At 41.0% G+C, this 26,211-nt stretch overlaps 1 protein-coding gene across 2 annotated transcripts in view; it reads right to left on the reverse strand.

The window, feature by feature from the left end:
- LOC149432482 (amine oxidase [flavin-containing] B-like) overlaps positions 1-26,211 on the reverse strand; it is a 110,221-nt gene that overhangs the window by 72,091 nt on the left and 11,919 nt on the right. The window contains exons 2-7 of one of the 2 annotated variants that reach the window (XM_089665158.1): positions 25,075-25,169; positions 19,217-19,354; positions 16,554-16,658; positions 12,462-12,553; positions 11,147-11,288; positions 7,364-7,513 (exon numbers count right to left, since the gene is read on the reverse strand). In XM_089665158.1, coding sequence (XP_089521284.1) covers positions 7,364-7,513; positions 11,147-11,288; positions 12,462-12,553; positions 16,554-16,658; positions 19,217-19,354; positions 25,075-25,169 — 722 coding nt within the window. The remainder of the gene's footprint in view (positions 1-7,363; positions 7,514-11,146; positions 11,289-12,461; positions 12,554-16,553; positions 16,659-19,216; positions 19,355-25,074; positions 25,170-26,211) is intronic. The other variant, XM_089665159.1, reaches the window with a different exon arrangement.

Below are 26,211 nucleotides of genomic sequence, written 5' to 3' on the forward strand. Positions count from 1 at the left end.
GTGATACAGGACCTTACATAGCCCTTACAATATTTAGCCATGTTCGGCCACCAGAAGGAGCGTCGGAGAAGTTCCAGGGTCTTTTCTGGGCCAAAGTGCCCCGCCATCGGGTGGTCATGGCAATGCCCCAAGACCAGGGTTCGGGCTTCCTCCAGCACCACAATTCGATCTTCCCTCCATAGGAGTCCCCCCTTGTTCTGGAGCGGCCCTCCGCCTGGGGTAGAGATGGTTGTGGATGCCTCCATTAGCTTGGAACGAAGGTCCGACTGAAGGGCCAAGAAGTTACCCGAGGACAGGATGGTGTCGGGTACTGGGATCTCCTTGGCGTCCTCGTACATACGTGATAACGCATCTGGCTTAGTGTTCTTTGATCCAGGCCGGTACGTAATGTGGAAGTTGAATCTTGAAAAGAATAGTGCCCATCTTGCCTGTTGCGGGCGTAGACGCTTGGCGGTTCTCAGATATTCCAAGTTTTTGTGGTCAGTAAATATTAAGATGGGGTGCACCGCACCTTCCAGCAGGTACCTCCATTCCTCTAACGCCGTTTTGATCGCCAGTAGCTCTCGATCACCGATATCATAATTCTTCTCCGCTGGGGTAAGCTTCCGTGAGAAGAATGCTACAGGATGGAGCAGTTCCTTGGTGCCTTTCCGCTGGGAGAGGATGGAACCTACCGCATTCTCCGATGCATCCACTTCCAAGATATAGGGCAGGGCGGCGTCTGGGTGACCCAAAATGGGCGCCGAGGTGAACAGCTTCTTCAAGGCTTCAAAAGCTTCCTGTGCCTCTGGTGTCCATCTGAACCGGGTTCCCAGCTTGGTTAGCTGAGTAATGGGGGAGACCAGACCCGAGAAGTTCTTGATGAACTTCCGGTAAAAATTTGCAAAACCGATAAATCGTTGGACGCCTTTCCTGTCCGTGGGTTCAGGCCAATCCAGTATTGCAGCGACTTTCTGGGGATCCATCGCGACCCCCGCGGTGGAGATAATCAGGCCCAAGAAGGCAACGCTGGATTGTTCAAAACAACATTTCTCTGCCTTGGCGTACAACCCATGCTGCCGCAATCGCCCCAATACCCTTGCTACATGTATTCTGTGTTCCCCCAAAGAAGGGGAGAAAATCAGAATGTCGTCTAAATAAACGATAACAAAGACATCCAGAAAGTCCCTAAAAATATCATTCACAAAGTGTTGAAACGTGGCCGGAGCATTACACAACCCGAACGGCATGACCAAATATTCAAAATGGCCGAAGCGGGTGCGGAAGGCCGTCTTCCACTCGTCCCCCTCCCTTATGCGAATCAAGTTGTACGCCCCCCTCAAATCCAGCTTTGTAAAAACCACTGCTGTTTTTAAACTTTGGAACAACTCCGGTACTAACGGCAGTGGGTAACGGTTCTTTATCGTGACCCTGTTCAATTCCCTGTAATCGATACACGGCCTTAAGGTTTTGTCTTTCTTTTCAACAAAGAAAATTCCCGCCCCCGCCGGTGAAGTGGAGGGGCGGATGAACCCCTTCTGGAGGCTGTCCTCGATATATTCCTTTAGGGCCCCCAATTCGAGCTCTGAAAGGGGGAAGATTCGCCCAAAAGGAATTTCTGAACCGGGTAACAGGTCAACGGGACAGTCATAAAGGCGGTGGGGGGGTAGAATATCGGCTCCCCGTTTGCTGAACACATCTAGAAACTCATGGTAGGCTGCAGGGATTACTTGTTTTAATTCAGCTTCCCCCTCAGAGCACAGGAGAATTTGGGGGACCCCCGGGCCCGAAGTGCGGCAGTATACCCAACAGTATGGGGAAGGGAACGAGATTACTCCGGTCTCCCAGTCAATCTGGGGGTTATGGGCCTGTAACCATGGGAGCCCCAGAATGACTGGGAAGAGGGGTGAAGCTATAGCATCCAGGCGGAGGAGTTCCTGGTGCTGGCCGGCAATGACAGTGGCGATGGAGGGGGTTTCCTGGTTCACTACCCCCGATTTTATTCGGGAACCATCGGCCAAATAAATATTGAACCTCTTCTGTTTAAATTGGAGAGGAATACCCTGCTGGTGAGCAAAATTAATGTCCAAGAAGCAGCTGCATGCCCCCGAATCAACTATGGCCGATACTTCCACGGTCCTTTCTGGAAGCTGAAAGGAAAGGGGCACCACTAAGTATTGGGATGGACCAACATTGCCAATGGATAAGGAAGAAGAGGTGCACTTACTCAGTTTCTGCGGGCAGGATCGTACCATATGACCAGCTTCACCACAGTAGAGGCACAGGTTCTGGGATCGTCTGCGCTGATGTTCCTCTGGAGATAGTTTAGGCCGTGCCAGGCCGAGTTGCATGGGTTCAGGGATATCTCCGGGTGGCCGGTTCTGGATGTTTGGCCTAGGTGCTTGACTGGGACCTTGAAATGACCCCCAGGGATTTCCATGACCCTGGCCGGACCTCTCAAACCTGCGTACCCGCAGTCTACGGTCAATTTTAATGGTCAGTGCTATTAAGTCCTCCAAAGTCTCAGGCACCTCCACCCGGGCGAGCTCATCTTTCAGGCCTTCTGATAGGCCTATACGGAACTGATGCAGGAGTGCGAACTCGTTCCAGCGTGTGTCCCCCATCCAGCGCCTAAACTCAGACGCGTACTCCTCTGCCGCTCGGCGGCCTTGCCGGAGCGTGTACAAAGTAGCTTCAGCAGAAGCTGCCCGCTGTGGGTCATCATATAGGATGGCCATTGCGTCAAAAAAATTGTCAACCGAACTAAGGTAAGGGTCATTTTTTCCACGTAATCGGTGGGCCCAGTCTTGGGGTTCACCCTGCAGGAGGGAGATGACGAACCCCACCTTCACGGATTCAGTCACGAAGGTCCAGGGTTGTAACTCAAAGTAGAGAAGACAGGACTCACGGAATGACCTGAAGTGTGTGCGGTCCCCGTGAAAACGTTCCGGTAAGGGTACACGGGGTTCGGCCGCCAGGAGTGGTGCGGACGCCCCAGAAACCGGCACAGGGGCTGCTACGGCTGGGGGTGCGGGAATCACGGCCTGTGGGGCAGGAACGGATATAGTGCAGGTCTGGAATTGGGTTTCAATCTGCTGACATCTATCCTGCAGGGCCGATACGGCCTGTGTCAAATTAGACAGGTGCCTGCAGATCTCCTCAAGCGGCGAGGGCCCTCCTCTAGACTCAGTCATGGCCTTCTGGTACTGTAAGGGACCGCCTGGCGGTACCACTAGCACTCCACTGAATAGGCATCCCCAGCGCACGGAATCTAAGTCCCAGGGTGCTTGTTCACCAGGGCCCCTGATGGTGGGGATGGACTTGGAGCCCCCCGAGACCAGGTCGTGGCTACTGAGTGCGTCTGTCAGTGGTAGTGGTATGCGCCAAGGGCTCCCACGGGGAAGAGTCTGATATGAGGAGGTCAGAAGACCCCACTGCAAGGGATGGATGGATGGATGAGCAAGGTCAGACGGGCCGGGTCGGTAACAGAGAGGACGGCAAGGTACAAGGCAGCGGGCATAGAATGGTCGGGTCACACGCCAGGTCAGCAACAGCAGGTCAAATCCAATAAGGGGCATTCAGGAGAGAGGTCAGGCAAAGCAAGGGTCAGAATAGGAGAAAACAGCAAGGTCAGGTACAATCCGGGTCAAAAACTTACAGGGTACAGGCTCACAGGATACAGGATGCAGGGAAGACCAGAAGGCACTGAATGACAGCTCAGGGCCATTTAAATATCCCGCCCTGCGCTGCCATTGGTGCCCAGCGGGCGGCCGCGGCTTCTACTGCGCATGCGCAAACTCGAACGCCGCGGCCGGCCCGGACCTAGTGCCCGTGTCCCTGCACAGGGCGGTGCACTGCGCCTGCGCCGGGACCATCGCGGCGGGGATCGAGGAGATCCCTGACACACGAAGACCAAAGGAGTATAGTTTTTTGAGGAGGAGAGAGTGGCCCACTGTGTCAAAGGCAGGAGAGAGGTCCAGGAGTAGAACAGAATAGTGTCCATTAGTTTTAGCTGTTAGTAGATCATTTGTGAGTTAAAAGAGAGCAGTTTCCATGGACTGTTGAGCGCAAAATCCAGACTGAAGGAGGTCAAGATGGTTATTCTTATTAAGATGGTCGCTCAGTTGGTTGTAGACCAAGCGTTCAAGGAGTTTGGAGGAAAAGGGGGGTAAGGAGATGGATCATAGGTTGTTAAGATTGCCCGGGTTTAATGTGGGCTTTTTAATCATGGGGGTGAGTAGTGCATGTTTTAGAGAGTTGGGGAAGATGCCGGAAAAGAGGAAGAGATTGAAGATGTGAGTTAGAGAGTGTAGGATAGAGCCAGAGGGTGACTGGGTCACGGTCTGTGATTAACAGCAGTGGGAGCCAATGGCTCCCACTGCCTTGTGAGCCAGTGAGGATGTAGAGACCCAGAAGAACTGCAACTCTCATGCACATTGCTGGATCGAGATGTGGCTCAGGTAAATATAAGGGATGGCCAATTTGTGCGGCTGGAAGTGACGCATCTGACGTATGATGTCAGCGCATTTCGCCAATGGGTGTATCTCACTCGGCTTCGTCAGGACTTGGTCGGCAAAACGTGTTGACATCATACGTCAGATACGTCACTTCCGGCCGCACGCATTGGCGCCATACACGCTGACCATCAAGGAAGTCAGCCATACACGCTGGCCACGAGCGGTGCATGGCTGTACAAGCACAAGGTGGGAGCAGAGCCCGCTGGATAACTGTCCCGATGGTGGCTGCTGCTGATTACACTGCTGATTACATACTCAAGCAATATGGACATGTTCATTGTAGCTTTATTTTTCACCACCTACTCTTGCCATTAACTTTTGCCATTACTTTATCTGGTTATCACAGAGGCTAACCACATCCCTATATGTATACTTTTTACCCACATTACCTGGTCAGGTTTATGGGCAACTTTATCATTATCACTTGGTACTTGTTATTAGCCATTATTGCAATGTATGCTCTGCCTATATGGTACAATTTTGTGATACACCTCATGCATGGTGGTGTAACCAATGTGTCAGTGCTGCAAATGTATTAGACCATTGTCACTATATCTGCAGCACACCATTACTAAGACCGGTCCTGACGTTGCTTTTATGTGATTTTAGGTCTGTTTTTTGTATTATCTCATACTGAGGTGATGGTGAATCAAGGTATTTACCTTAATTGTCCACATGGGTATTGTGAAATAAAGCATAATTTTTGGAACTACTTCTAGTATCGCATTCTGTCCATAATGTAATCACTTTTCTGTGAATCTCTTTTCACGTTCCCCCCTTTTTTGCTATACAAAGTCTCCTGAAAACATCTTTGCGCCCTACCTATGCCTTTAAAGAGCTCTCAGCCCTGATGCAAGCAGTGAACTACCGCTTGGGAGTAGTTATGTAAATATCAAAATGCATTGAAGCATGGATGTTAATTTGGAAGAGTGGGTGTTTCTAGACAGGCTGCATTTGTATGCAGACTGACCTAAGTAATACCCAAATGTGATGCTGAGCCTCCATGATTAAAATAACTAAAACCCAATAAATGAAAGGGGCAGGCCAGACACAGTCAGGTTGGAGTGGAAAGATCTAGAAGATACTGGACATCCTTCAACCAGGAAATTAGGCAAAGTCTGCTTCTAGTGTGCAGTTAAGCGTAAGAGTAAGCATTCTCAGTACAGGAGAGAAGCCTGTACAATTCTGCAAGACTCAAGGAAAGGCTGGATTTCAGCTTTGAAGCCCATCTCTGGCATTAAAAAAACAACAACCTTGTAGTACCCCCTTGCTCCTGCACTCTCCACTTCTCTCTGATTCTCTGGATTATGGGCAGCCCTTCTGCATCATGAACAATGCAGGGCTATTAGCCATGCATTGTAAAGAGCTAAGCTCATGACCATGGCCAGGAGTACCTTAGAGAGGAGACTTCGAGGGGCTTGGATACACAGATGGAGGGAGCCTGCCTGGGCAATGAACAAGGTAAATATTACACCTTATTTTTCCACCTCTAGACTTAACCGCTTCCACACCACCCAGGGCGACAGGGATGTGCAAAATCACATATATATGTGATTTTGCAGCTCCGGGTAGAGTGATTTATTCACCGGCATCCGGTGATTGCCAAGTATCTCCGACGGGGGAGAGGCCTGTGTATAAACAACAAAGATCTGTCCCCTGTCAGCTCTTGTACACTGCTTTGTATGGCTCTGCATAGCAGAGCCATACAAAGCAGTGTGCTTACAGTGTAAAACACACAGCACACAGTTAACCCTTTGATCACCCCACATGTTAACCCCTTCCTGCCCAGTACGATTAGTACAGTGTCAGTGCTTTTTATTAGCACTGATCACTGTATTGGTGTCAATGAGGGGATATCAGTGACACCAAGTCAGTTCCCCCCCAGTGTCAGAATGCCTGCCGCAGTCCCGCGATAAGTTGCTGATCGCCGCCATTTCTAGTAAAAAAAAAAGTATATATACTTCCATTTATAAACGCTATGACTTTTGAGTAAATATGTAGCAGAATACATTTTGGCCTAAATTTATGATGAAATTAGATTTTTTAAACATTTTTACTGGACAAGTTTAATAGCAAAAAATCAAAAATATTGTTCTTTTCTCAAAATTGTCGATCTTTTTTTGTTTATAGCGCAAAAAATAAAAAATTCAGAGGCGATCAAATACCACCGAAAGAAAGCTTTATTTGAGGAGAAAAAAATTACATAAATCTCCTTTGGGTGTAGCATTGCATGACCGTGCAATTGTCAGTTAAAGTAACGCAGCACCGTATCGCAAAAAATGGCCTGGTCAGGAAGGGGGGTAAATCCTCTGGAGGGCGAATTGTTAATGAGCATTTAGGCAAAGTTCACACTCATGCGGTGCAGTACATCACATGTGATTCGCACAGGAACCGCACCACATTCCTGTGCAAATCACATGCAATTTGTGTGTGGTGCGATTGGAGCCATACATTATGTATGGCTCAAATCATACTGCACCCGCACCAAAAAGGAGCAGAACTCTTTTTTGGGTCCGCACTAGAATCGGATCGCATGGGTATTCACACCTATGCGATCCAAATCTGTACATCGCATCGCGTTTTGCGGACTGATTTCGGGGTGTTCTTAACATACACACCCGCATCGGTTCGCATGAACGGGGTGCAATTCTGTGATGTGGTGCGAAATTTGCACAGAAAACGCTGCGGACTCCGCACCACATCAGTGTGAACCCAGCCTTAATCCTTGCAGTGTGCGAGCCCCACTGCAAGAGTAATTTTTTTTTGTCACTGGAGTAGGGCTTTAAACTGCTGATCTGCATAGTATGTCATTTTTTTCCTGCTCTAATGATTTATCTAATATTCAAGTATATGTATCTAAACTTTACCTGATAGATTTCATGGTTTAAGGTTTCCACGATTACATTTTCCCCCGACTGATCAAGCCTAATCACTGGTCTCTCCAATTTCACTCGATCCTGAAGGAGAGCCATTATCCTCTCGCTTATCTGTCCAGAGCCTCCAACAAACTTTCTCTCCTAAGTAAAAAAGATGTGTAAATGTCACTTTTGAGAGTAAAACACCAAAAGCCCAATTGTATTTTTCCCATAAAATATAGAAATTAAGCCAGGCTGGATCAAAAAGCAAGGTACAAAATGTCTCAGTGGTGGAACTACCAGGGTCACAGAGGTCTCACTTGCTGGAGTTCCGCCACCATGAGGGAGCCCCAAGACGACAGGAACATGTGAAAGGGTCTCACTGCGGGACCATAATACTCCCATGATGGAAGTAAAGGGCCCCAGGATTAGTGGGAAGGGCCCAAAGCTCAGAGGGAAAGGTCCGGGGACCAATGGAAAGGGACCCAGGACCAATTGTAAGAGAGTGTCAAGGGCCCGGGATCAGTTTCAAGGGCCTCATTACCGATGAAAAGGGGGATTCAGAGGGGCCCTTCATGTTTTTTTGCATGGGGGCCATGAAGGTTCTAGGTATGCCTATTTTCTTACTGTTTATTTTTTCCCCGATCCCAGAAGAAAACCCATACGACTGACAGGAGTGTGCAGCTGTGGACTGCTGTGCTCTGTGTGAAGACAGTGGTCTCAGAATAGTGGTCTATATGCCCAATGATTGCAGAGCAGCAGTGGTGACAAGGTAGGGAGTGTGTTAGATTGCTGTACAGAGAAGACAGCATTATATATGGTAAGATAATTACTACTGATCTATGATCCAGCATGGATTCATTTCTATAGTTTATGGCAAAACTACATTAGGGCTTTAATTTATTTTTGTATGTTATACAGAAATATAACCTGACAGACAGGTTGCTATTAGTCGGAAGAATTCAAAATGTCATTGCTATTAGTCAAAGGAATCAAAATGTACTTGTATACCCCTGTCTATCTAACTTATTTATTTTCACACAGATGTACCTTTCATCAAAATCTCATGATATCGGCTATTGAAGGCGTAGACATCTGTGGAAGCTAATCCCACAGGGTTCTAATAATTAGGCAGAACTTTGAATAAAACATGAGTTTTTTCTATTGATGGATTTAAAAGAAACCTAAATGCATATTTTTTTTTAAGTTAAAGAAAAAAGCTTTTTCCAAAGCGAGTTTGAAGGTTTTCATGATGGATTGGTGAAATATGCAAAGATTTTGAGTCAAGCTAAATATTTTTTTAGAATCTTTTAGAAATAGGCCATTTTAGACTTGGCTTTGTCACTAAACTTTAGGCCCCTTTCACACTGGAGTTCCGTTTTTTTCATCATTTCAGTCACGTTTTTTCCAAGAAAAACGAATCAGTTCACATCAGTTTTTCATCAGTTTACATCCATTTTTCATCTGTTTTTCATCAGTTTACATCCGTTTTTTAATTCATTTTACATCCATTTTTCAACAGTTTTTTCATTCATTCACATCAGTTTTTCATCAGTTCACTTCAGTTTTTCATCAGTTTACATCTATTTTTCATCTATTTTTCATCCGTTTACAGACGTTTTTCATCCATTTTTCAATCTGTTTTTCATCAGTTTACATCCGTTTTTCATCAGTTTACATCCGTTTTTCATCCATTTTTCATCCGTTTTTCATCCGTTTTTCATCCATTTACATCAGTTTTTCATCCGTTCACATCAGTTTTTCATCCGCTCACATCAGTTTTTCATCAGTTTACATCCGTTTACATCTGTTTACATGCATTTTTCATCCGCTCACATCAGTTTTTCATCAGTTTACATCCGTTTACATTAGTTTACATCTGTTTTTCATCTATTTACATCCTTTTTTTGTCCGTTTAGATCTGTTTGCTTTTTCCATTCACATCTGTTTTTCATCCATTTACATCCATTTTGTCCGATTACATCAGTTTTTCACCCATTCACATCAGTTATTCATCAGTTCACATCAGTTTTTCATCAGTTCATTTCAGTTTTTCATCAGTTTACATCCATGTTTCCTCCATTTTCATCCGTTTTGTTCATCAGTTTACTGCTATTTTTAATGCATTTTTCAATCTGTTTTTCATCAGTTTACTTCCGTTTTTCATTAGTTTACATCCATTTTTCATCCATTTTTCATCCGTTTTGAAGAGACAAGTGTCTCTGATAAGGAAGCAGGATGGCAGATAATACATTTTTTCTTTTGTAACATTGGCCTCAAACCTGGTCACTCCGTGGCGGTGGAGGACTTCATTCCAGACGACTGTACAGACTTTATCATTTATAGAGCCTTGTCGCGATCCAGCCTTTAGTCCATCCATTCAGTGAGGGAAGCACCTGTAAACAGGCATCCATACCCATCTATCCCTTAAAGGGACCCCTGGCTTGCTGGATCCATTCACATTCCTTGAGGGCTCATATCCTTATTCTTGAAGGGGGAATCATCTCATGTTCCAGCCCAGACCCAGACCTGTGAAGGGGACCCTTGTTGATATATACACCGCGATATTTCATTATACTTCTGGTGAGTGTGCAATTCTTACTTTACCACTGGGAGCCCCAACACTGGATTGAAGATTCTATGTTATTCACACTACATAGACTGTCACACTTTCATGTTTTATTTAGCATTTAGGACATTTTAATTGGATTAATTTTGTATTATTCATAGCTCTGCACCATTTTTATATATTTGATGAGGTTTTATCTGGTTTCCTTGTGTGTTCAGCTGCTTATTTTAAGAGCGCTCACTTCCATTATTATTTGTCATAGAAATACATGGGTGTCCGTTTTTCATCCATAAACGGACAGATGAAAAATGGACATACGGAACGCCCATGTGAAAGGGGCCTAATGGTTATTGGGGTTGATTTACTAGAAATGGAGAGTGAAGAATCTGGTGCAGGTGTGCATGGTAGCTAATCAGCTTCTAACTTGTTCAATTAAGCTGGAAGCTGATTGGTTTCTATGCAGAGCTGCACCAGATTTTGCACACTCCAGCTTTAGTAAATCAACCTCATTATTTTGCAATTAAAAAATATCAAACATCAATGTTTCCCTGGATTATGTCATCTTAAGTTGTGCGCTGAGTTATTTTTCTGGCTACAAAAGTAATGTTCCAGTTATGATTTGTCATTTAGGGAAATTGAGAGGTATCAGTAAGTAATGAATCAATAAGACAAACTTTTCTCTTTTTTTTTTATTTTTGTACGTGGAGAATGCTTATCTGCATGCTCTTCTCTATAGATTCTGCCTGGTTAAAGGAAAAATAGCTGGAATGGGAGCTTGTTATCTAATGTTTGTAGACAACTTTAGTTGTGCTTCAAGCTGTTGGTCAGGGCTAATGACTGAAATCTGTGGAACGCCTCTGGTGCTCAGATGATGGCTCATACCATCACATTCTAAACAGGAGGAGGACAATGTTAATATTTGTGCTGTAAGACAAACGAGAAAGAAACTGAAGCCACAAATTATATTAAATGCTGATGGCTGCACCAAATTTACAGTTTAAATGATAATAGAAAATAATTATTCTGAATTTGGGACAGAAATGAGTTGGGAGAGGGCTTTAACCTCTTCTACACCTTCTAAAGAATGTCCATGCCTTCAGATCCTAAAAATTGTGCTAGAATCTCTGTTTTATAATTATAGACAATTCAGTTTTATTTTTTTATTACAAACTGGGACTATGGATATCAATATTATCTTGAATTTGTAGTGAGCTTTTAATACCTACCTGTCCTCCATTGTCTGTTGAAAAAATTCTTGCTGTTCCTCCACAGATGTTTACATACCATAGAAACCAAAGTGTGGAAACTTGTTGAGTCTCGGCTGTCACAACCAAATTTACAAAGAGCTCTGCAAACTTCCTGCCTTGACTGAATAAATAAATATATAGAGTTATACACAAGAAGAACTATATGCTTTCCTAAATATCCACAAGAGGAGTATGCTTTACCAAGTGAAGCTGTATAGGATTGGTTATTTTTTGTGCTTTTTATGGATGGCAGTGAGATGGTGGCGAGAAAAGTAGGGTAATCCATAACCATTATTACAGAGAAAAAGGGAGAGAGAGACTCATATATATACAATGGTCTCCACCCTTTATAATGAATTTTACTGGTGCCAAACCCCTTAATGAAAAGACACTGAAAAAAGGGCCCTAATAAAAAAGACACTACTGGGGCTTTATCGGGCATCATATCGACAAAACTCCATACACAAATTGTAAAAGATGTATAGCTTTATGAAACACCATTAAAAACACAATTGAAATAGGACATTTGAACATGAATATAACTCAGTGTATAAAAGCTATTACATATTGTGACTAAAAAAACCATCAAGCTTGTTTACCAAATATTCAAAAAGATTCCCATATTCAGTACAATGGGTGTATGTACAGCTTGTATGTAATGTCTTAGAAATTTTCTTCTACGCATTTCGCAGAACAAAAGACTGCTTCACACATAGTTTAGACGATGGCATCTGATTTTCCATGAGGCAACCAAGGAGCCATGATCATATGAATCCCAGAAGACCCTTCAATCAGCAGTTACAAACAAGGAAAAGAGATATGGGTGTACCAGATAATAGGATTAGGCCCATTCTGTCACAATCACAGAACTTTCCAAAGTAAGACTCCAGCTCCGCAAATACACCCAAAGATGGTGGATATAAGTGTGCACAAGACATACAAATGCCCACAATTGGTCTTTATTGTGGGCTTTATATATACATATTTGGGCATACTCCCAAAGGGAAATCACTTCTAAAGGGGTGCAGACATTGCCACTTTTCTCTATAGATCCCTGCAGGAGTAGCAGCTGATTGATAGTTATAAAATCACTCCTATACAGATTCAGTCTGTACATGGACACGGACAAACAGCCATTTCTTCAGAATAACAAATGGTAAGGATCTACAAAGTGTGCTAAAATCCCTGCAATGTATATAGATCCCCCAGAGAGGAATGCTTTTATTGCAACAAAAGTGGAGTTACTAGCACACTTGTCTTTTTCAACCTAAATAAATAATTTGTAACAATGTACCTTGTCCAGCACACTTTTTCTATAAATTCTCTCATTGACATGTTATCCCACTCTTTGGCATGTGGTGCTTTCCATGGAGAATCAGCAGGAATCTATAAAAAGCAGTAAGTGTTCAACAATTATTTGAAATGCAATACATACCTATAAAGAACACTATATAATTCATTGGCAACATTAAAGTGTTACTAAACCAAGGACCCTGCATTCACTATATCTGGTCTCCCACAGTACACAGAACATAGAAATGCAATTATTTTAGTAAATATACACTGCTAAATACCTTTTCTTATCAGCAGTATATAGCAGTCTTGTGACTTCTATCAATGTCCAGCAGAGCAATGGTTAAAGCTTGTAGGAGGAGTTTACATTGTTCCCTAAGAGGCTGCAGGACCCCTGACCCTCTGTCTGGACAGCACTGATTGATCCTGTGCTGATCACATGAATTGTCCCAAGAAAAGACAAAACTATCTAGCAACACACACCAAACTGAGCATGTGCAGCTTGCCTCCAAGGTTCTGTTCTATCAACAGATGGACTGGGGTCTGTGGAAGAAGGGGCAGATCAGAGAAGACACTTAGCGATTTAGTCGCTTTCAGTTTCTGTTTGTTGTATACAAGTCGTTACCAGTTTGTAAAGCAGCCGATCAAACTGATCTCCGTTTCATCAACTGCTTTCAAGGACAAAGGGGAGAGATGGGGTCTAATAGACCCCAGATCTCCCAATAAAGAAAACCTTTCTTGGCCCATGCTATCCCAAGGAATGTTGTTTGCTTTTATATACATAAAATAAGATTGTTGAGCTAGAGCTGAAAAAACTTACCATCTATTTAAGACAAGAGAAAAAAAACAAAAATATTTATTTTACAAATAAACATTTATTGCATGGTGCACCAGTGGCTCATTTACAGAATTTTAAAAAACGAAATGTCAAAAATCCCTATCTAAACAGGGGGAGAAAGGGGTGGGAGTTATTGCTCTGATTCATCCCACTGTGTATTCCAGCTTGATTTATTGAGCCTTTAAAAAGGACCCTAATGCTCCACCTGCTGCTGGAAATGTAAAATTTAAATCCTACCCAAAATATACTTACCCTGACCTTTGACTCTTACCTTGACCCTAACACTAACCTAGATCTAGCTTTTTCTTTACTTTTTTTTTCGCTTTTGTTTGTTTACATTTTTCTCTCCTGCAAGGACAGAAAGATAAGAGGAGTAAACATATGGGTAGACTGCACAGTGACTAATCAATGGGATAGCCAATCAGAGGCTATCACAGCGATCAGGTGACCCGAACCATGAGTCCCAGGTCCTGATCGTTAGTATAAGACCTGGAACTCTTGGTGAGAGTCCGGTCTCTGTGCTGTGTGGTGTGCTCCCAGCACAAAGAAAGATACGCATATATGTGGCCCTACGGATAAAAGCCAACTTCCATAAGGCTGCATATATGCTTATGGTTGGTGGGAATGTCACCTCCTCATTGATTGATATAACCCTGTAAATGCCACCCCATAGACCTTCATGGGTCAGGGATCATGTTCGGCATAAGCATGTGTACAGAACTGAGCAGCTGCATTTCAATGTACCACTTCCTGGCTGGTTGTGTAAACAAGCCCTAATTGGTAAGCTGCAAAAAATACATTTTGGGTGCAATACCACTTTAACCGCTTCCCTACCGCCCTATAGCAGTACTACTGCTACAGGGCGTCAGGGCTGCGCAAAATTGATATATGTGATTTTGCAATTCCACATAGGGGGCGCGGGCCATTAGCAGCTACAGATGTCGATCACCAGGTCACGGCCGGAGATTCTCCGCCGGCACCCGGCAATCGCCAAGAATCACTGACAGGGGAGAGACCTATGTATAAACAACACAGGTCTCTCTCCTGCCAAAAGTAACATGCTGCTGTGTATTTCTGAGGACAGCAGAGAAATACACAGCAGTATGTTTCCCAAGTAAAACACATACAGCACACTTCGTAAAACAGCACACAGCATACAGTTAACCCTTTAATTGCTCCAAATGTTAAACCCCTCCCTCCCAAGTGTCATTTGTATAGTGTCAGTGCTTTGAATTAGCACTGATCACTATTAGTGTCATTAGGATGTCAGTGGCAGTTAGACAGTCCCCCCCAGTGTCAGAATTCCTGCTGCAATCCCTCTAAAAGTCGCTAACTGCCGCCATTACTAGTATAAAAAAAATAATTCCAGTATATATACTTTCATTTGTAGACCCTATAACTTTCACGTAAACCAATTAATTTACATGTATTGGGAATTTTTTTTAGCAAAGACGTAGCAGAATACATTTTGGCCTACATTTATGAAGAAATTAGATGTTTTTAATTTTTTTACTGGACATGTTTTATAGCAAAAAGTCAAAAATATTGTTTTGGTTTTTTTTTTAAATTGTTGGTCTTTTTTTGTTTATAGCGCAAAAAAATTAAAAATGCAGAGGCGATCAAATACTACCAAAAGAAAGCTCTATTTGTGGGAAAAAAGGACATAAATTGAATTTGTTGCATGACCGTGCAATTGTCAGGTCAGTTAAAGTAATGCAGCGCCTGTTGTCCTTTATTTATTGGTGGATGACAGATGACGAGTGTATTTATAAATGTATTTTCCAGCAGCAACTATTCCAACGGTTCTATTCCAGAGAGATGCATTTATTCTGATAAAGATATTTGCAAGATTACAAAAATCCAATCTATATTATTTGTAAATATTACAACAAACAACAGCCCTCAGAGTCCCATTTAAGATACTTCATATTAAACGTGGAGATACAACACCATCCAGCATATGTCCAATCTATAATATGCACCTAGGTAGCTCTCATGAGCAAAGAGTTATTTTGATGTGCAAAGTGGTCTTGTCACTGGCCTGTCCAAGAATGTGTTTCAATATCTTCAATATCTGTCAATCAATTTATCTATCTATCTATCTATCTATCTATATATCTATATCTATATCTATATATATATATATATATATATATAGATATAGATATAGATATGTATATATATATAAAAACACACAATATACTACAGTGCCGTAATGCAAAAAATTGCCTGGTCAGGAGGAAGGATAAATCCTCTGGAGGGCAAGTGGATAAAGTGATTCTAAAGGTTCATTTTTTTTTTGTTTTTGTAAAATAACAAACATATTTATACTTACCTGCTCTGTGCAGTGGTTTTGCACAGAACAGCCTGGATCCTCCTCTTCTGGAGTCCTCCGCAAGCTCTCCTGGCTCCTCCTGTCAGGTGCCCCCACAGCAAGCAGCTTGCTATGGGGGCACCCGCTGCTCAGTGTGTCCATTCACACACAGAGTCACAGCTTGGCCCCGTCCCCCCTCTCTCCTCATTGGCTGACTGGCTGTGATTGGCAGCAGCGGGAGCCAATGGCTCCCGCTTGCTGTCTCAGCCAATGAGGAGGCAGAGACCCGGGACAGCCGAAGCTGTCATTCACATCGCTGGATCGCGATGACGCTCAGGTAAGTATTGAGAGGGCTGGGGGAGCTGCTGCACACAGAAGGTTTTTTTTACCTTCATGCACAGAATGCACAAAAGTAAAAAAACCTTGAGCCTTTACAACCACTTTAAGTTTAATTATTTTTTTCTCCTATTAAAATGATTATAAAGGCTTAAGGTTTTTTACCTTTGTGCATTCTAAGCATGAAGGTAAAAAAACCTTCTGTGTGTAGCAGCCCACTCTAACATTTGCTTGAGCCCCATCCCAATCCAGTAATTTTCATGAGAGCCTCGGTTCTAACTCCTGATTGGCTGAGACAGCAATGGGAGCCACAGCTAGTGAGCCAATCAGGAAATAGATGGGGTGGGGCCATCCTCTGTGTGTGAATGGACACAGTTGCTTGCTATGGGGGCACCTAACAGGAAGGAGGGACCCAAGAAGAGGAGGATCCGGGCTGCTCTGTGCAAAACCACTGCACAGAGCAGGTAAATATGACAATATGTTATTTAAAAAAAAAAACAAGACTTTAGTATCACTTTATGTAAAAAAATACTATTACAATTAGCTATATTACTGTATAGTACTCAAACATATGCAAAAAATAAGAAGAAATATAAACATTTTACCTGACTTCCCCACTGATCCATAGTTCTCATAAAATTGTTATAATCCAAATATACCAAAGGGTTGTATGCAGGTGGGAAAGCTCCATTAAATTTGTATGATTTACCCTGAAAAATGAAAATAGTGACCAAAAAATTTATAAATCAAACTTAAAGTAAACATATCAACTTTTTAGAGCTAAATCTTGTCCAGGCACTGAACCACTGTCAAATCAGAGAAGGGTGAAGTTTTACATCAAAGTCGGGGAAGTATAACCCTTAGTCGTACAGCAAATCAGAAGAGCAGTAGAGAATTCCTAGACAACAGAGGTAAAAGTAGGTACATTACAGTGTTCGCTGTAAGCTATAAGGTTTCTTGGAATTGTTTTGTCTCATTAAATAACAAATATCCAAACTGTGGGCCATGTATTTTACAAATTATATATATTATGATGAAGCGCTCAACTTATATAAAGTGAAAAATACCTCCTTCCAAAATTATTATAAAATAATCAAAATATACAGAAACTAAATTATCATCAATCTATATAAGATAACTAGTGCAAAATCCCCACACACAAATTATAGGCCCCCTAGTGGTAAATTGTGATAATCAACTAATAACACTTTAACTGTGCAAAGTGATAAATATATCCAATTATATAAAAAAACAATTCAAAATCAATTCAGAAAAATTTGTGATGCCACACTGTGCAAAATAATAAAAGTGTTCAATACACGGTGGTTATAACTTCACTCCATGCTGCAATTGTGCTCTTCGTGATACTCTGATGTGACTCCCCAGAATTTAGCCAAAATGCCCCCTCACCTTCCACATTCGACCCTTGCGGGTCACAAAGCTTTATATATGTAATATATCTCTGCCAGGTTTTTCATACTCCACTGCCTCCACCGACTTAATTAAGATCCTCCTCCAAGCAATGAATTCCTCTCAAATCACTTCCCTCACAATATGGACTCAAACACAGGGCGTATATGCAAGAAAAAGACAGACCTCCATAGTGCAACACTGTTTTAATGCACTTAAAGATAGAAAGCAAAATCGCACTCACATATCCTCCAACAGAGAGAAGATGCATAGTGTTGCACTATGGAGGTCTGTCTTTTTCTTGCATATACGCCCTGTGTTTGAGTCCATATTGTGAGGGAAGTGATTTGAGAGGAATTCATTGCTTGGAGGAGGATCTTAATTAAGTCGGTGGAGGCAGTGGAGGATGAAAAACCTGGCAGAGATATATTACATATATAAAGCTTTGTGACCCGCAAGGGTCGAATGTGGAAGGTGAGGGGGCATTTTGGCTAAATTCTGGGGAGTCACATCAGAGTATCACGAAGAGCACAATTGCAGCATGGAGTGAAGTTATAACCACCGTGTATTGAACACTTTTATTATTTTGCACAGTGTGGCATCACAAATTTTTCTGAATTGATTTTGAATTGTTTTTTTATATAATTGGATATATTTATCACTTTGCACAGTTAAAGTGTTATTAGTTGATTATCACAATTTACCACTAGGGGGCCTATAATTTGTGTGTGGGGATTTTGCACTAGTTATCTTATATAGATTGATGATAATTTAGTTTCTGTATATTTTGATTATTTTATAATAATTTTGGAAGGAGGTATTTTTCACTTTATATAAGTTGAGCGCTTCATCATAATATATATAATTTGTTTGCACATATCTTAAGGTATAAAGAATAGGTGATAGCAGCTAACTTTTGGTTACGAGGTTCTGTGGAGTGCAGGGGGATTCTTTGTATATTTATTCATGTATTTTACACCTAAAGTATCATTAAACTCTAATCATCAAAAACTGTCAATAAATATTATATTATATTACATTGTGTTCATACTCATTCATACACAAGGGCATTTATTTTGTGTAGACTGCAAAAATTATGATTGATCCTGCTGTTCATTATCCCTCTCTCCTTTTCTGTGTCCCTACTGCAGCCTGAGATTGAGTAAACCAGCTGTTGAAATCTACTGAGCATGCTCCAGTTTCAGGTCCCTTGTAAGCTTTTCATTTCCTTCTCTTTCTTATCTGGGCATCCCATGCAACTGTCACACATGTGGGTGTATACACAGTGGTACATGACACTCCCCTTCCCTCCATTTCCCCATATTGCTAAACACTATGGGGGCGGAATATAAGATGGTGATTGAGGGAGGTTTTACCTTCCTATTAGTCCCAGCAAATACACACCATAGACACAGGCTTTAGGGGTGTGACACAACTAGTGATTGGCAGAACTTCCTCCACATTGCAAAGTGAAAGCTGTTGTCAGTCAACTTAAACTCCATCTACACCATGTTATGGCAAAAAAATAATAAACATTTCCTTTGAAATATAGTTTCAAAGGAAATGAAGCATTAAAACACTTTGTTGATATAAATTATTTATTTTAATTTTATAGTCTGGAAGCTTTTATTTTAATGTCATGTGACATGCACAGCACCAATCAGCGCTGTGCAAATGCAGATTTAAACATCAGCAGAGTACTTGAAACTCCTTCCTTTCCCATGGGGACAGAAAAGACCTGGGAAACATCATGCAACCTCATTATCTTTATTTATAAATAGAAGGTATGATGGCAATTAAACATTGTATGTTTAGTATCACTTTAATGGCTAAAATATTTCAGATATAGCAATCTTACCTTTGCACGTTGTATAAGGTGGCCATTTAAATACACCTTATATGTCTGCACACCCAGTTCTTTAGCCATTCGTAATAATCGATTCTGAGTTGGTCCCACGTATGCACCTCCAACATCCACATATTGAACTTCCTTGTTCTGTCAGAAAGGAAAAATACATCATAGGCTTTTGACATGCAGCAATTAAATATTATATATTGTAATTAATAGTAAATAGTTCTGTAAACTACTTCTGCACAGTCTTTCAAGATGTTGTGGTGATTAAGGAAGGAGAAAAGTACAGCAAAGGCATACATTAAAATGCAATGTATTCCCACTGTGGCTTCACTATTTTGCCTTACCAATAAATTGGTAGAAAACTGCGTTCTTTAAAATAAAAAATCCCTTGCAAGGCAATGGCAATGACCGCCCCACAGCAGAACTACTGCTACAGGGCGGCAGGGCTGTGCAAAATCACATATATATATATATGTACAGTACATACATGCAGGTGAAACTCAAAAAATTAGAATATCGTGCAAAAGTTCATTTATTTCAGTAATGCAACTTAAAAGGTGAAACTAATATATGAGATAGACTCATTACATGCAAAGCAAGATAGTTCAAGCCATGATTTGTCATAATTGTGATGATTATGGCTTACAGCTCATGAAAACCCCAAATCCACAATCCCAGAAAATTAGAATATTGTGAAAAGGTGCAATATTCTAGGCTCAAAGTGTCCCACTCTAATCAGCTAATTAAGCCATAACACTTGCAAAGGGTTCTTGAGCCTTTAAATGGTCTCTCAGTCTGGTTCAGTAGGAATCACAATCATGGGAAAGACTGCTGACCTGACAGTTGTGCAGAAAACCATCATTGACACCCTCCATAAGGAGGGAAAGCCTCAAAAGGTAATTGCAAAAGAAGTTGGATGTTCCCAAAGTTCTGTATCAAAGCACATTAAGAGAAAGTTATGTGGAAGGGAAAAGTGTGGAAGAAAAATGTGCACAAGCAGCAGGGATGACCGCAGTCTGGAGAGGATTGTCAGGAAAAGGCCAATGACCGTGGGGTTATTGTGCTTGATTGGCCAGCAAACTCGCCTGACCTGAACCCCATAGAGAATCTATGGGGCATTGACAAGAGAAAGATGAGAGACATAAGACCGAACAATGCAGAAGAGCTGAAGGCCGCTATTGAAGCATCCTGGTCTTCCATAACACCTCAGCAGTGCCACAGGCTGATAGCTTTCATGCCATGCCACATTGAGGCAGTAATTGCTGCAAAAGGGGCCCAAACCAAGTACCCCCAGTGTCAGAATGCCCGCCGCAGTCCTGCAGTCCCATTATAAGTCGCTGATCGCCGCCATTACTAGTATAAAAAAAATTCCGGTATATATACCACCATTTGTAGACGCTATATCTTTCAAGTAAAACCAATTAATTTACATGTAGTGGGATTTTTTTTAGCAAACACATATAGCAGAATACATTTTGGTCTAAATTTATAACAAAATTTGATTTTTACATTTTTTTTTACTGGACAACTTCTATAGCAAAAGCTAAAAAAAATACAAAAAGTAAAAAACACAGAGGCGATCAAATACCACCAAAGGAAAGCTCCAGTTGTGGGAAAAATGACATAAATTTCATTATGGTGCAGCATTGCATGACTGTGCAATTATCAGTTAAATGAATGCAGTGCCGTATCGCAAAAAATGGCCTGGTCAGGAAGGGGGGTAAATCCTCTAGAGGGCAAGTGGTTAAGCATTGCATACTAGCACATTATGAAATACTTACCTTAGAACAAAGTCGTCCAGTGGTGCGCTATCACTACTGACAGGGCTTCTATAGCAAAGTCATTATCCAAGTTTAGCAAAAGCTGCACAGTTTGTTTTTTAATTGATTTTTGATTACCTACAAAGGCAGTTTTTGGTAAAAGTGAACTAACACTTTAAAGTGAATATTCCTACAATTTATTGTGTGAAGATTCTCAACTCCTTTAGTATAACAACCAATTGTTTAAAGTATGTCAATAGAAAAGTTTTTGTATGTTGGTAGAATGTCTGTATTTATTATTGTAATTTTAATAAAGATCAGTCCACATTTTAGTAACCATTCCAGCAGAAATCCAGAGAATTCCAGAAGGTTCACAGATGCTTTTTTCCACCTATATGATCAATACCAAATAGGTAATCTGTTGCCAAGGGATGCAAGCATGTGCAGCAGTTCATCATTAGATACACCATCTTTTTCTTTTTCACCGAGTCTGTCAGTGTTTGCATTAATGGAATGTATAGGGCGTTTTTTAGTTATTTTTGCAGTGATTCCCTGCATTAACTTTTTATATGAGGTTTACATTTTTAGAAGCTTGTTCTTCCATTATATTACAACTGGATGGAGCTTCCAGTGAAACAGTGCAATTACTGTTTGTCTTTTAACAATTGTCAGGCATTGGCTTAAACAAGTCAGCCAACTCATAAGGGTTTATTAGCTTAAAGTACAGCCAAAGCTCACAGGAGTGCAGTTCGTTCTTCACTCCTGTGACCCTGTTTCAGCTGACAGCAGGGTAAAGACCGCTGTCGACTGATATCATTCATCTCTTCCAAGCTGGGGAAAGATCTCGACTTTAAAGTTGGGATCCAACCCCAGTGGAGCAGCCTCGGCTCAACCTGTCAGCCATCTGACAGTCATTGCTCTCTGCTCAGAGAGGCGGTGAGAACTCAGCGATCAATCAGTGATCAGCGGTCATGTGATCGCTGAGTTCTCACACTTAGAGCCAGTGGGGGATCGAAGCACCATCCACCTAGATAAGTATAATTTGGGGAAGAAAAAACCCATACTGCTCTTTTAAGGAGCATACACTCTTTATTTAGTAAAGTAAAATTTCACTTAGCTTAGTGAATGAAGTGAAACTGTTCTGATCCAGTCATCATATTACATGATTTTGTTAATTAAAAAAAAAAGTAAAACAATTTTCTTTGCAAATGAATGGATATGCAAGGTAATTACAGCATGATAGCGAACTGAAAATTCAGCAAATAAATATATGCTATTCCATTAGCACAAAAACCTATAGAATTGTGAGAAGCAGCAAATAATGATGTCACAGATCAGCAGCAAAGCTGATCTGCAACTCTATCTAGTTCTATTACCATGTAATCTCACTTACATTGTACTGTAGCCTACTCTGATCCACATAACTGAGAGGTAATTGTGTTCAGATTACAGCAGCAACACAACCAGACCCTGCCCAGCCTTTCACTCAATTTCACTATTTTGCTGAACTCAGGCCAACACCGATTACTTGACAACAGGCAAACTTCCAAGTCCAAGGCTCCAGTTTGTAAGCTCCTGCATTCCAGCTTCTCTGGCTACCAGCATCATCTTTTATGCACTTGTTTGCTGCCTGTCCTGACCTTTGGACTGTCCCTGTTGTTGTAGCTCCAAAGGTAAAAATCCAGAGTGCAAAAGAACAGGTTAACATTCTGCTAACATTTAGAATGATAAGGTGTAGATCCAATACAAATCCTGCTGAGATTTCTCAAGCTGCCTTTTTAGGTTTAAGAAAATACCCACCCCCCAAAAAAACCCAAAAAAACGCATCATCTTGGCAACCCATGGTGACCCAGAGAGTGAGAGGAACTTCACTCCTCTCAGCCGCTGCATGCCAAACCTTCCATCTAACAATGTGGATCCCACTGAGCCAATCCCAGCATCCTAGACACCTTTCAGATGGTCACAGCTGAAAGTTTTCTGGTCTGGACATAGGAATGACTTCTGAATCACAGATAAGTATTCTTTTACTCCCTTCTTGTGCATTCATTTTATTCTATTGCTTTAATTACATTTAAAAGTGATAACTATGCCAATAGTGTGCTGTGCCCTGTTTTTGCCTGTTTCTGTGTCTGCCTGTTGACTCTGTACCACGCTCTGGTTCTGCTGCCACCTGCACAGGTTGGCACAACCTTGGATCACCCTTCAATAACCTCCATCATATTTCTGGTAAAGATCTGGTGGTATTAAGACTCTGTACCTTGACCCTTTTTAGGGCTCACATCCTTCTGAAAGTGTAGATAGCACAAAAGGTCCCTAATTCAGTATAATTCAGGCCCATGACACAAAAACTATGAGTAGTACTGAAAAGCAGTGCTTGAACACTATATAATGAGAACATATGGCAGTTACTATAGGTTTTATGGTTCCTTTAAGCTGCACAAAAATGAATTGTGTGTTCAGCCGTTCTAAACAATTATAGACAGTGTTGATGCACAGACTGGTGTTGAGTGCTTCTGAGTAGGTATGTGCTTTTCGTTTCATTGTGAGTTTAAATTTTGACGACATTTTTGTTATTAAGAGATACGGATGTATCTGAATTTCCAAATCACAAGAGTAACTAATTTAAAAAAAATCCAAAATAAATTATAATAAAACAAATGATATGAATTTGAAAATTATTTTGAATTTGAAAATTAATTTGAATTTGAAATGGAAACATATTGCAATAAATACAGTAAGGTATAAAAGTGAAATAAGACGAATAATCCTACTTAGGCTGCTTTATAGAATAGAAAAAAATAGAATAGAACAGAATAAAAAAGAAAGAAATAGAAAAGAATAGCATAAAACAAAATATAAAAGAATAGAATACAATAGAAAAGAATAAAATAGAATAGATTAGAATAAAATAGCACAACTATAACTGTCTTTCGAAATTCAGATTTCGAATTTCAATTTCAAATTGCGTTGAAAATAAAGAATATATGGAACGAATCTGAATATATGAAATTAATTCTGAAAACGAATCATAATAACATAACACATACGACACAAAGTTATTAACTTAATGAACAAATCCAAAACAAAATGAAACAGTATTTTCTGACATGCACATCTCCACTCCTGGGTGCGAAGGTTTTGCTGTATAGTCAGCTATTTTTGCTTTTCAGCTGCTTACTCAACAATAGCAGCATAAATGTAAAAATGAAAAGTAATTTCTACATAGCAAATTTCACATCATTCCCTGTCCTGACAGGAACTGAAGGAGAATATCCCCTGTAGGAACACAGATGGAGAGAAGATCCTGACAAAAGACTTAACCCTTCCCATCCTATCCAAAATAATTACATAGTTACATAGTTAGTCTGGCTGAAAAAAGACGTCCATCCAGCTCAACCATAAAAAAAAAAAAGTTATAATCCTACACCCACAATTGATCCAGAGGAAGGCAAAAAGCCCAGCAAAGCATATACCAATTTGCTCCTGCAGGGGAAAAAATTCCTTCCTGATCCCCCGAGAGGCAATCAGATATTCCCTGGATCAACTTTACCTATAAATGTTAGTATCCAGTTATATTCTGTGTGTCTAGGAAAGAATCCAGGCCTTTTTTAAAGCAATCCCCTGAGCTGGCCAGAACTCTTGAGGGAGTCTATTCCACATTTTCACTGCTCTTACTGTGAAGAAACCTTTCCATAAATAAAATAAAAAATTCTGACTGGAGTTTGTTTATTAGCTTTTTAACGGAGACCCAGAATTTAAGCCATTGCCTTATAATTAGCAGCAGCGTTGTCAACCTGCCATGTGAGCTTTTCCAATTGGCTATTAGGCTGCCTATCCAATAGCCTTTCTAGGTAGACTGAAGGTACTCTCATGGCAAGATCATAACTTTGCTGATAACTATGAAGCAATAAGACTGCAATGGGAAGAGCAGTAACTGGCAGGACTTTAACTTAATAAACCTTGCTATTACTCCAGGTATAATTCCAAATACCAAATAGGTCAAGCAAAGAAAACATTTTCAACCAAAAAAAAATGATGGAATTAAGCTAAACCCCAAAACTACTGTATAAAATATAATGGAGACATGAATGTTTCACTTACTCGTATAGTGTGTGTTCGTCCACCAACTCTGTTTTGAGCTTCCAATAGCAGCACATTAATTCCTGACTCTTTGAGCAGTTTAGCAGCAGAAAGTCCTAAATCAAAAATTGGCATAAATTAACTATTAACATCTAAAAATGTGTGATTTGCTTCAATATCTAAAAAGTGAAAATATACTCTAAAAAGGTTGTATATTATTTATGGCATTTACAAATCGGAACATGGTGTGCTAAGTTATCAGAATATTTGAATGCGCAACAACACTGTGCAAATAGTTAAAGTGTTATTGAGGCATAGGTATATTTTTTTCTTAACTATCGTTATTATACATAGGTCACAATTAAAATCTCATCCCTTTCATTTCTTTTTATAGTTGTTTGCATCCACATGTTGTTATTTGTAAGTGATATTTGTTTAGAAACTCAATAATGTGCCCTTTTCTCTCAATGAAAATTGTGCTTTCTGGGCTCACAACTCGGTGCTCTGTACTGGCAGAGGTGAGTAACCGCCACACCCCTCATATACACAGACCACCAAGTGCACTAGGTCTACAGCGTGAGCCAATGGCTTCTTCTGCTGTCTCAGCCAATGAGGAGGGAGAGTGCCCGAGGAGCTGAGGCTCTAGTGCATATCGCTAGATCGTGATGGGGCTCAGGTAAGTATTAAGGGGACTGGTGCACACAGAAGGTTTTTTATAACTTCATGCATAGAATGCATGAAGGTAGAAAAAAACCTTGAGCCTTTACAACCAATTTATTTGGCTCCTGTCTAAATTAGCCCTAGTATGTGTATGCATGAATGTGAGTTAGGGACCTTAGATTATAAGTTGCTAGAGAGCAGGGACTGATGTAAAAGTACAAAATATATTTGTAAAAGCATTGTGCGAGTTGACGTTGCTATATACATAAGTACCTATAATAAATAAATCACACAGCTGCAACACGCTGGTTGAACAAATAAAAACTGATTGTGTATACCCAGCTTATCTCTTATGTCTATTGGACTGCACAGCTCTATTTAGACATCCTGCACAACTACTATACCATGTTTATACACTGTATGATCATATATATATTTCCGTGACTCAACTGGACTTTTAAACATTAAAATGAATGTTTTAAATGTCTCCTTTTTATG

Source organism: Staurois parvus, unplaced genomic scaffold, assembly GCF_062004578.1.
Source record: "Staurois parvus isolate SC_StPar_1 unplaced genomic scaffold, SC_StPar_1.0 ptg002140l, whole genome shotgun sequence".
Taxonomy (NCBI): Eukaryota; Metazoa; Chordata; class Amphibia; order Anura; family Ranidae; genus Staurois; species Staurois parvus.